Here is a 12,732-nt window from a genome sequence, read left to right on the forward strand (position 1 = left end):
AATCTTCCTCAGATTCAAGAACAGAAAAGCCGCACCCAGTCAAGTGTCAAGATCATACAGTCCCTTGCAAAACATATCCACATACATAGAATAATCTTATAGATAACATGATGAATGTTACATGAAAAAATAAAGACTATTCTGGGTATATGTCCAGAATGCCTCCCTATGGAGGAATATCGACATTAAAGGGGTCGCTTGTAGATTTTACAATGTAGATTTTGATCAATGTTACAGGGCCTTCTCAAGCACACGATGGTTTGAAAAATAGTGGAGATTGGGCCAATGTTTTAACGCAATGTTTTTCCCAGCAAGCAGAAATTACAAAGGGGTGTCACGAGTTTCAAGAAGGGACTGTCAGTATAACGGGCTTGGTTAATCAGAAGCATTGTATCCTCTTTGAAGAAATCTATTCTACAACTGGCAGGCATTTTCAAATTCAACATCAGTGCTGCAGTTGTGTCTCTATCTCAGCAACTGACCAGTTGGTATGTTGGAACATAATGGAGCTCACTGCAGCTTGGCACCATATAACACATGCAATTCCTTCCACTAACCCTAACCTAACTCTAATCCTAACCTAACCCTCGCACTAACCTAACCTAACCCCACCCGTAACCCTAACCTAACTCTAACCCACAAAGTAACCCAGTACAGAGCAGGGGCATTTCAGCTGTTGTGTAATGGAGAGGCCATCTTGTAATGGAGAGGCCAACATTTTGCGTAGCCAGTAGCTGTAATAGAGAGCACTGATCATTCTCATAGGAGAGTCATAGACGGGCTGCTTTGATACTCTCTGGTATCAGATTGGTTCTTACAAGTGTTTATTTCCAGCCAATGCAAATAAGCCCTCTGTGATTGTCATGAGGATACAACATAATTGGATTATTAAAAACCACATGAACAGATGGACTCTGAGTGTTAAACTCAGCATAAATGGCAGCTTCATATAATGCAAAGGTGGTCAGTTGAAACGGCACATTTCAAGAATAACTTTTAGTTACAAGATTCACAAAAAGGCTTCAACGGTGCGGTATAGTATATTTACATGTGTTCAATTCTTTTTATACCTAAAATGAATGTAATATAGGCTACAAGACCTCCTATTTGTTGTGCTCATTGGATAGATTAAACTGTCTTCAAATTAAATTGGCTTTGGTTATATTTAGTGTATATTTTTATGTTCCCAGCTGGACTAATTTAGATTTAATTTCCATATTCATTCACATACCTGAAGTACAAATCTTTTGAAATACTTTATAATCAAGATTGTGGTTTGCATTTTGCAGAGAAATAAGAAAAATCAATCAATTCAAAATTATGCACACATACTGTAGGAAAGCAGTAAAATATATGACATAAATATATCTTATATAAAGTCATTAAAATGTAATATTTTAGATATAGGGGGGGGGGGGGATTCCAACAGGGATCATGTGATATGGATGTAAATACATAAATACAAATACATACAAAAATACATATAAAAATTCTAATAAAATCTAACAGTCTCTACTTTATCATCATGTTCATTGTTTATAAATATACCTTCGTTCAGAGCACCATAAGAAAAAGACATATTTTTTCTTACAGTTTTTTACAATTGCTAACAAGCATTTTTCAATGCTTTCATGATCTAGTCTTGATTCTGGGCTTTTGATTGCATGTGGAGTTTTTGGCAGTGAAAATGAAGGAAGCTGTTAAAAGGCTGAGAAAATCAGAGACATAAGCCAAACAATTTATTTATCAAAATAAACTCTCTGGGACATAATTAAGAACAGAGAGAGCATACGTGTATGTGTCCGTGTGTGTCTTTCTAAGAATAATAATAAAGTAGATTTACCCCTTGCTCCATTGAAAATTCAGTGTGACATGTGAAGCTCATTTTATAATAACCCTTTTTCAGAAGAAGGAAAGATTTCAGTTGATTTGTGAATATGGGTAGTTGAAACGGTTTGGGGCGGCACGGATGGTGCAGTGGGTAGCACTGCCGCCTCACAGCAAGGAGGTTCTGGTTTTGAATCCCCGTCGGCCGGGGCCTCTCTGTGTGGAGTTAGTTAGTTCTCCCCGTGTCTGCGTGGGTTTCCTCCGGGTACTCCGGTTTCCTCCCACAGTCCAAAGACATGCAGGTTAGGCTGATTGGAGAGTCTAAATTGCCCGTAGGTTTGAGTCTGTGAGTGAATGGTGTGTGTGCCCTGCGATGGACTGGCGACCTGTCCAGGGTGTATTCCTGCCTTTCGCCCAATGTATGCTGGGATAGGCTCCAGCCCCCCTGCGACCCTCTTCAGGATAAGCGGGTTAAGATAATGGATGGATGGATGGAAACGGTTTGTGAATTGAGAGATTTAGATACATGGAATCCACTTCCTTTCTTCCTTTTGCTGAAAGCAGTTTATTAGCCACCAACAAACACTGCTACATCTCAGGAGCTTTATGTGCTTCAAATGTCAAACGTTTACTTTGCACTTTTTTTTTTAAATGCACTTTTAGAATTATTAAATAACTGAATGGTTTACATGGTGTGAAGGTGACACAAATTATTCATGAAAGTAAATGCCACAACATACATATTTCTGAAATTCAATATTTGTTCTGCAGCACTCAGGAAATATGGAAAACACATCCATGGTGACATCAGTGATACTGACTACCTTTTATGAAATGGAAGACCTGAAGTACCTATATGTTATGATTTTCCTTCTTGTGTACCTTACAATTGTAGCAGAAAATGTCATTCTTATTGTGGTCATTTATGTTCATAGAGCCCTCCATGAACCAATGTACATTTTTGTGTGTAATTTATCATTTAATGCATTGTATGGCAGCACATCTTTGTTGCCCCCCATTATGAGTAATTTAGTGTCAAAAACTCATGAAGTATCTCTGTCCTGCTGTCAAGCACAGGTCTTTTGCTTACACACATATGCGATAATTGAATTTACTATTTTAGCAGTGATGAGTTACGACCGGTATGCTGCTATTTGTCACCCCCTGCAGTATCACACAATCATGTCTGTTTCAAAAGTGTTTAAATGCATTGTATTATCCTGGCTGTATCCCATTATAGCATTTGGAATGATTTTTGTTCGAACCGTGAGCCTGATATTTTGTGGAAAAACAATGGAGAGGGTGTTTTGTATAAATTTTTCACTTATTAAGCTCTCCTGTGCAGATACGACCATCTCAAATGTCATGGGATTGCTTTCACTGGTTGTGTACTGCGTTCCACAGCTTTCGGTTATACTTTACTCGTATGTATGCATTCTACGCATCTGCCTATGCTCCCCTAAGGAATCACAGTTGAAAGCACTGAGGACATGTATTCCACATTTATTATCCACTGTTAACTATACTATTGGATGTTGTTTTGAAATGTGCCAAACTAGGCTTGATATGAGTTATATGCATTATGGAGCTCGCATATTCATGTCCCTGTATGTTTCGTTATGTCCTTGCATACTTAACCCTATATTATACGGAATGAGCCTTCAAGCAATACGAGTGCAGGTACTTAAACTGGTCACACTAAAGAAATCAGATTTGCTAACTGCAATGACTAAGACTGTAAAATAATTCCTCAGCAGACCAAACTGTTCATTTGATTTTCAAGCTAAGTGAAATGCTTAGTGCAATGATTAATAACATTGTAAGTGTTTGTACTTAAATTGTTCATTTGTTTTATACTTTTTTTCAAATTCTTTGCACAGTTGATGTTGACAATAAACAAATAATAAAATAAAATCCTTATAATGAAGGTTCTGCTAGGCAGCTCATGCTGTTAAGGCACTATTTTAATGCACACAGTGTCCTCCAAAAGTATTGGAATGGGAGAGTAAAATTTGTCATTTGTAATCAGGTTTTTTTTTCTTTTTATTATTTTTTTATTGGAGATCGTTATCATGCAAAAAATCCAATACAGAGTACAAATGCGCAGGCCCAATATAAAGTACAAATGCACGTTCCAAGATTGATTCCCCCCTACCTCCCTATCCACCCTAAGAGCGAAAAGAAGAAAAATAAAATAATAATACAAAATATTTAAAAGGGGGGGGTAATAAATGGTAATAAAATGGAAAGACACACGAGGAGGTTAATAAAATCAAATGAATTTACAGACAATTTCCTTTTATTTCATGGTATTTGCATAAATGGTGTAGGCAGGAATATATTTTTGGTTAGGCCTGTGAATTTCACGTTTTAATTGGCCGCAATGCAATGATGACATACAGAGAAATCAAATGCATTTCAGATAAAGCATTTTCTGTTCTTTGATTTGGTGGGATAGGCTAAGGCCTATCTTTTAACATTTTACAGAAACTGGTGTTTGTGTTGAATACCTACATTTTCAGCTCTGCAAAAGTTTGTTAACAAATGACTGACAGGTGTTAACTGTTTCCTTTTGGACACATAAACGCACATAAACCAAGAGTGTCTAGTCTTGGTTTTAGCTGTTGTTTTCATCCATGGAGCAAGGATAGCATAGAAAGAAACCTAATATTTCTTTGCCATCTCGTTTTTCCGCATTCAATCAAAGATGATACTGTAACGTGATAAAGATACTCTACTCTACTCTACTACTACTCCCAACATAACCCCTATAAATTCCAGAAGATTGTCTGAAGCAAGAGAGTAATCTTTGGGTGGGATGGATGCATGTACGCTGTATGGCTGTACATGTGTTATAAGCTTTATTTTTGCATATAGCTAGTGGTCAGTGCAACCATAGTTCAGAGAGTGAAGCCTTCAAACAAATAGTTTTACAAACATTGGTCCATGACAAATATGCAAATTGTAACAGGTATTTTAAAACGTGCAAATAATATTGCAAATAAAATAAATTTTTACTACACAAACTATTCGCTGACATAGATTTTTTTATTGATACAACCTACAGTACGTCATCATCAGCACAACAACAACAATCAACCAGGAATCTTCCAAGTTCTAAAATGTTTGACTACCCACTCCAGCCCTGATGTCAGAAAATCAAGTGGGGGAAATCAGGATTCTAGATACAACACGAATTGGCTGAGTTGTGATGTACTCGCTCTTGCCAACATGATCGAACAAAACACAGATTCTTCAGTGAACCATAAGAAATGTCCACAGTCTTTGTTAACTATAGTACTACAGCATCCAATGTCCTGTGGTGCATTGCATTCTTAACCTTCCAGAAACAGCCAAAAATTACTTGCTATGACTGTGGTGCCAGGAAGGGTGTTGGGGTGCTGTCCACCAGGTGGCAGCACCAGCCCCACTAACAGGTATGGCACCATTCATTGTAATCACTGTGGCTGCTGCCAATTACCTAATTATTGTGATTAATAAAATCCTTTTTATTGGGTTTCTGTTGTCTTGAGACTTTCCATTCGGTATTTGAGAGTGCTTTTGTTACTTTTGTTCCTGGTTAAATAAAGGGCAATCAGCCAATTAATATTTTGTGTTTCTGTTTGTTCACCACATGATGCGGTGGTCACCCCCCACCCTGCATCATAACTAGTCGATTGCTGGCCTAGAATGTGAACAGTAAATGGTTAAATAGTAAATGGTTGGCATTTATATAGCGCCTTTATCCAAAGTGCTTCTCATTCACCCATTCATACACACACACACCAACGGCGATTGGCTGCCATGCAAGGTGAATGAGTCAGATGGCCAAGTTGCAATTTATTCCCAACCCAGAGAAAATGAGCCAATATCAATTGGAAACAGGGTCCGAGTCTCTGGACGGTAGAAGTTGCCCATTCCCTTATTCACTGCCGGGCCGGAATTGGCAGGGCAGCCACGTTTGTTTCTTTTTTGATATGTATAATGTAGGCTTACAACAATGTATCACAATTAGCATATATTATTTTTAAAGGGTCTGGTGCAGCATGCCAAACCAAACCTGTTGCTGGTAGCATGGTCATAACAAAGACTGTTGGATTTCCAAGAATAAAAGTACAGATGGGAAGGGCTAGTCCTTCCAATGTTCAGAGCCCCATGTTCAGGCTGGTTTCATACTCTCTTGCATCAGATCTCTTATGTACGGTACCGGAGACCCAAACCCAAATTCCAAAAATCCATGTTTATTGAGTCCAATGTCAGAAGCCAGGTATTCAGAAACACAGTGCCAAATTGAGTTGCAAAAGAATAGTAAGGGTACAGTCCAGGGTCAAAAATACAAATGAGCAGAAAGGCAAAGATACAAAGGGTAAGGCAAAAGAGTAGTCAAAAAAAACTAAGTGGAGATCAAAAACCAAAAATCAACGGCAAACAAAACCAAAGGGGCGAGGCAAACTCGAAATCAGGCAAAGGGGTGTCTCAAGAATCTCATGAATAACAGGCTTACACGTTCTGACACGTGTGCATACTCAGACTGGGGTTTAAATCCACTGAGGGATAAGACAAACTACAATCTAACAAATATACACCAGGTGAGAAACATGAAATAGCAAGAATACAATAACAAGGGATGCCCGAAGACGCGGACTGGATTCACAAAGACACACATAATACAAACGGCTCCGGATTAGGGAGTAGACAATTGCAGAGGTAAGGAATTAAGTTCGCTGAATTAAGGCAGGCAATATAGAGATAGAACAGGGAGGCGGAGCTATAGAGCAGTATAGACATAGATATAAAGTTAATCTGTTAGTTTACGTGATTAAATTATAATTACCCAAAACTAGTGACTGTTAGTAAGTTAGACAGACAAATGAGTGTGTTAAAGGTACAATAGGTCATTTTGGACTCCTAACGATCAAGAGAGGAATTGCAACAACAGACAACCTCAAATCAAAACACTGTTTATGCTTCCCACAGTCTATGAATATGTGTAGTATAAATCATTATTAGACAGTTTAGTGTTCTCCTGCACTGTTTTGGAAAGCTGACAGTGACAAACAGTTTTGTAACAATGTTTTAATTATATAATTAGTACTGTACAAAATCTATGTTAGTTGGTATTAGTAGATTAGTGCTATCTGCAAACATGAATGGAGAAAAAGCAGGAAGTAAGAAAAACGAGATGGAGTCGTGGGAAACCCGAAAATTCAGAAAACACCCGAATAGTGACATTACAGGAGAAGACTAATGCAAAGAATAATGAATGTAAACAGAAAACCAGACATGGATATGAAAGATAATACATTTACCAAAAAACAAAATAAACTAACAGACAGAAATCAGGAACATTACAAGATTGGTTATTGCAAGTGTCTATTCCCAGCCCAAATCAACCCTCTCTGGGAATGACATCAGGATGCAATATGATTCAATAATTACAAATCCATGTGATCAGTGTGACTTAATTAAAGCTTCAGACAAGGCACAGGCATCCAGTTGAGACAGTACTTCTCAACAGTAACATCCAGCAAGATTCAAAGGGGAGCAACTAATAGTGTGGTACGTTATTAACATTAACTTAACATTTTTACTTATATTTTGGGTTTTTAATATCAATATCAACAGTATTACATTTTTATCATTAAGATTAATATTCTTTGGTAAGGAATGATCAGAATGTGTAGTCAGGGATATACATTTTCATCTTCTGTTTTGGTGAACTCACCCAGTATATGGCTTGGTACATGAATACAATTATAACTGCAGACACCACAGCTAAGTTTTCTGAATTGGGCAATTCATTACATTACATTTCAAGTGCAGGATTTCCTTTTTTTTAAATAAGACAAAAATGAAGACATGCTACTATATAAACAGTTTGGGACATAATTAAGAAGAGAGAGAGCATATGTGTATGTGTCTGTGTGTGCACATGCATGTGTGCGGTATTTACATTACATTACATTAATGGCATTTGGCAGACGCTCTTATCCAGAGCGACGTACAACAAAGTGCATACCCATAACCAGGAATAAGTGCGCTGAAAGACCGTAGAGGGAATTACAATTTCAACTGCTACCTGTACAACAAAGATAAGGACCAGGGCCTATTTGAATTATTATTATTATAATTATTATTATAATTTTTTTTTTAAACAAACAAATAAACAAACAACAAAGCAAAAGTGACCAAACTTAACTAGCCAAACACTGCTTACCTAGCCAAACTAAAAATACCAATACACAAAAAAGTAAATCACAGAAAGACAACAATTAAGGTTCACAGTGAGGTAGGGAGGGACAGGGAGAGGTGCTGCTGGTATGTGTGTGTGTGTGTGTGTGTTTGTGAGAATAAGAATACTAAAAATACTAAATGCTAATATTCTTTTTTTACTCCGTCAAATCACAATAGCCATCAAAACTTCATTTAGGCTTTTGTTTTCCTATATTGAAAAAATGCTTATTTTGCAATTTTTTCAATTGTAAAAAAATTTTTTACTTCATTTTTTGTTTCATATACAGTACTGTGCTGAATTCTTAGGCACCCTAGACTTTTTTATATATATATGTTTCTTTTTTGCTGTGTTTTAGTATAAAAGAGCCCTTTTGAGATTTCAAAGTATTCATTTTCCAAAAGATTTAATTTTACAGAGACATTTTTGTATTTAATGTAAAAAAGTAACATATTACTGTAAGCAATTGACTACTTTTTACATAAAAACTTGATCAAGGCTGTCTGAGAAGAACTGTGGCAAGTTCTCCAACAACTTACCTGCTGATTGTCTCATAGAACTGCAGGACAATGTTGGTTATTTCAGAGAAGTGGTGCAGTTTTAACAGTGGTCACAAAAAGTATTGATTTGACTGAGTTTTTAACTATTCTGCCAAATTACTATTACAATTGTCTCCTGCTTAGTCTAATTACCTACATGTCGCTCTGGATAAGAGTGTCTGCCAAATGCCAATAATGTAATGTAATTTAATGTATAGTATGTTTATGTTATTCAATTTTTCATTTAATTATTTTTGAAAGAATCTTATCTGTACAGAATGTTTGACAGGTGCCTAAGACTGTTGCACAGTACTGTATATTTTTTGTCTTTTTTTAAAAGTGGAAACTAAAGCCTGCATGAAACCAATTTTTTTTAACTTTTAGTTTAATCTACAAAAATGCATGTTAGGTTCAAGCTTTGGTAATATCATTAGCTGACCATGTGGAAGGGTGTAATGTGCCAGGCAGCCAGTCATACACCTGTATTGAAATGGGTGTTAGTGACCTAGCAACTCTAGTGCTTGGAATAGATGCAGGCTTGTGGACAAGTGCACCACAAGAGTGCATATGTTTGGCTGCTGTATTTTGCATCGGTGTACAGTATGGCGGTATACCGTAAAATTCAAATATGAAATAGTACCATCATGAATGTAATGTAATACTGTAATAGTAAATCACGTGACAAAAGCTATTTTTACACCAGGATTTTTTTTTCAACAATGACCCTAATTAAATATCTAAATAACCCATATTAAATAACATAATACTGGACCTAGGATGTCTGCTAGAAGCTACCAGTAGCTTCTAACAGACATCTTCCCGACCCTAGTCGGGAACAGCAGGGAAATGTCGGCACTAATTTGGCGAACTTGGTAAAATTCTGCAGCATTAAGTCGAAACCAGACCGCGGGGATCCAATCAAGCAGCAGTAGGATATTTATTTGGCACAATATATGTATGTTCATCCGTGTGGGCTCACTTTAGACTTTGGGAAAATAGGTAGGGCCGTAAATAAGCTGATCGAGTCGTAAACTTTGTGTGATTTATTTTTTTAAGCTTGAAACCTAATACTGTCACATCCCTAGTGTACAGTAAGTGCTGGTGTCTTAAGAGGCAATTTCACTTCGGGGAAATAAGAAGGGAGATTGTGCAAAGAATACATCTCAAAAAGTCAAATTAAAGTGATTATATATTTTTTCAATGTGGTGTGCTTAGAAAGGAATATATGGTTCATCTTGGTGTGTGAACAGATCAGAGATTAAGATAAATAGAAGCTGGTGCATTTCCTGCATTCTATTTACTGGAAAATGGGTTTTTAGAAAATATTAAATTTTGCTAAACATTATATGTTTCTGTGGTTTGTTTTAAAATGTGTTTAAAACTGGTTTGAATATGATACATATTGTTAACAAATGTAATGTCATGACACAAGTTCATGTCTTAATTTCCCTTTTTTTTCTGTAGCGCTCTGAGGAGAATCAAGAAAGAATATGGACAATGTATCCACGGTGACATCTGTGAAACTGACCGGCTTTTATGAAATGGAAGACCTGAAATACCTATACTTTATCATTTTTCTTCTTGCGTACATTACCACTGTTGCCGAAAATATAATTCTTATTGTGGTAATTTATGTTGAGAGAGCTCTACATGAACCAATGTATATTTTTCTGTGTAATTTGGCATTTAATGAATTGTATGGCAGCACAGCTTTACTACCCCCCATTCTGAGTAATTTAATGTCAAACACTCATGAAGTATCTCTGTCCAGCTGTCAAGCACAGATATATTGCTTACACACATATGCAATAACTGAATTCACTATTTTAGCAGTGATGGGTTATGACAGGTATGTTGCTATTTGTCACCCCCTCCAGTATCACAGCATCATGTCTGCTTCAAAAGTGTGCATGTTTATTTCATTCTCTTGGCTTTATCCACTTATCGCTTTTGGTGTGTTTTATTCAATAGCACTGCAACTCATTTTTTGTGGAAGCAATATAGAGAAGATATACTGCACAAACTATTCACTGATTAAGTTGTCATGTATGGATACAACCATTGTTAGCATTGTTGGGTTAGTTTCCCTGGTTGCTTACAGTTTTCCTCAGCTTGCAATTATAATTTACTCCTATATACATATTCTTAAGATCTGCATATCCTCCTCCAAAGGAACACAAATGAAAGCACTGAAAACATGTATTCCCCATTTACTAGCTTTGATTAACTACTCAGTTGGATGTTTTTTTGAAATATGCCAAAGCAGGTTCACATTTAATCTACATTATGGACCTCGTCTTTTCTTGTCCCTGTACTTTTTGATTTTCCCCCCTTTACTAAATCCTGCCATATATGGAATGAGCATTCAAGCTATAAGAGTTAGGATTTTTAGACTGTTCAAAGTCAAGATGACAATAATTTTAGACACATAATGTGAGGATGAAGTCATTCTAAAAACCATAATGCTTCTTTTTCAGCTTCATTTTGAATTATATTTATTTTATTTATTAGACTTTTTAGACTTCTGCTGCTGTAGCCTATCCGCTTAGAGTTATGATGCATTGTGTGTTCAGAGATTATCTTCTGCATACCACTGTTGTATTGTGTGGTTATTTGCATTACTGTCACCTTCCTGTCAGCTTTGACCAGTCTGGCCATTCTCCTCTGACCTCTCTCATTAACAATGTGTTTCTGTCTGCAGAACTGCTGCTCACTGCTCACAACCATTCTTTGCAAACTCTAGAGACTGCTGTGTGTGAAAATCCCAGGAGATCAGCAGTTTCTGAGATACTCAGATCACCCTGTATGCCACCAACAATCATTCCACACATTTCCCCATTCTGCTGGTTGATGTGAACATTAACTGAAGCTGACCCGTATCTACACGATTGCATGCAGTGCATGCTGCCACACAATTGGCTGATTAAGTAGGTGTAATAAAGTAAAATGTTCCTAATAAAGTGCTCAGTGAGTGTATATGCTGTATATGTAATAGAATCCGTGGCTTTGATAGTATCTCCCACCTTTGTTACAAGGATGACACACAGCTGTATTTGTCTGTTAGGCCAAATTACTTAAGTAAAATTACATTACATTACATGCCAAAGCGACTTATAGTTAATGAGAGTACACAGGGGACACGCCTACCTGGAGAAATGTGGGGTTAAGCGCCTTGCTCAAGGGCCCAATCGTGGCTACACCAGGCATTGAACCGCCAACCTTGCGTGTCCGAGTCATGTACCTTAACCACCAACTTAATTCTGATAAAACGGAAGTCCTTATCATTGGCCCTGACCATATTGCTAAAATAATCCACTACTGTGAATTAGTGGCATCCCATATCAAGACTGCCTGTAAAAAGATGGGTGTTATTTTTTATAACATATTATGTTATGTTAGATCATATTATGTTAGATCAACATGTCAATAAATTAGTTCAGTCCTGTTTCTTCCCACTGAAAAACATTGCCATTTATTTTCATTAAGATTTAGCCACAAGAATTCAGCTCCTACCCGAGACCTGGTGCAGGTCTCACATCACACAATACTTTAAATTACAAATAAGGCTTTCCATTGTTTATCCCTCACATATATAATTTCATTATTGACCCCTTATAGCCCAGTGAGGCTTCTTAGGTCCTCTGCTCAAAGACTTTTAGCTGCTCCTTTTTCAAGGCTAGAAAAAAGAGGTGCCCCCACCCTCTGGAACTACCTCCCATGTTGAATGTTTTAAACGACTTTTAAAGACATATTTTATAGGTCAGCTTGTTAGAATTATTTTTATTTTCCTTCTTGCTGTTATTATTGTCATTTTCTGTGTATGTTTTTTCATTATATGAAGGCTTTTTTCTTAAATCCCATGGTTGTAAACACAATTAGTTCTTTTATACATGCTATTCATTATGCGTGTATGTTTGTGTGTGTTTTCTCATGATGTGAAAACTTTGTAAATTCTATGTTTTGAAAAGTGCTATATAAATAAAATGTTGTGTGTGTACTTTTGTGTTGTGCTGAAAACAGTCTGTCTCTCACTGTTCTATGTAAGATTGGGACAGAAGCTTTCTGATCCCATAGATATGTTGTGTGTACTGTGTGACTTTTGTGCAGAAAGATTGGTGGATAGACTATTTCGGT

General features: G+C 36.8%; 2 protein-coding genes across 2 annotated transcripts; both read left to right on the forward strand.

The window, feature by feature from the left end:
* The first annotated feature begins 2,610 nt into the window (after positions 1-2,610).
* On the forward strand, positions 2,611-3,573 carry LOC133133343 (olfactory receptor 10R2-like). Its single transcript, XM_061249445.1, has one exon. It carries the CDS (start codon positions 2,611-2,613, stop codon positions 3,571-3,573), a length of 963 nt encoding a protein of 320 aa, XP_061105429.1.
* A 6,515-nt stretch (positions 3,574-10,088) lies between these two features.
* On the forward strand, positions 10,089-11,030 carry LOC133133344 (olfactory receptor 4B13-like). The gene has a single exon (XM_061249446.1). The coding sequence runs from the start codon at positions 10,089-10,091 to the stop codon at positions 11,028-11,030; it is 942 nt and encodes a 313-aa protein (XP_061105430.1).
* Positions 11,031-12,732: the final 1,702 nt, after the last annotated feature.

The sequence above is a fragment of the Conger conger genome, chromosome 7 (assembly GCF_963514075.1).
Source record: "Conger conger chromosome 7, fConCon1.1, whole genome shotgun sequence".
Taxonomy (NCBI): Eukaryota; Metazoa; Chordata; class Actinopteri; order Anguilliformes; family Congridae; genus Conger; species Conger conger.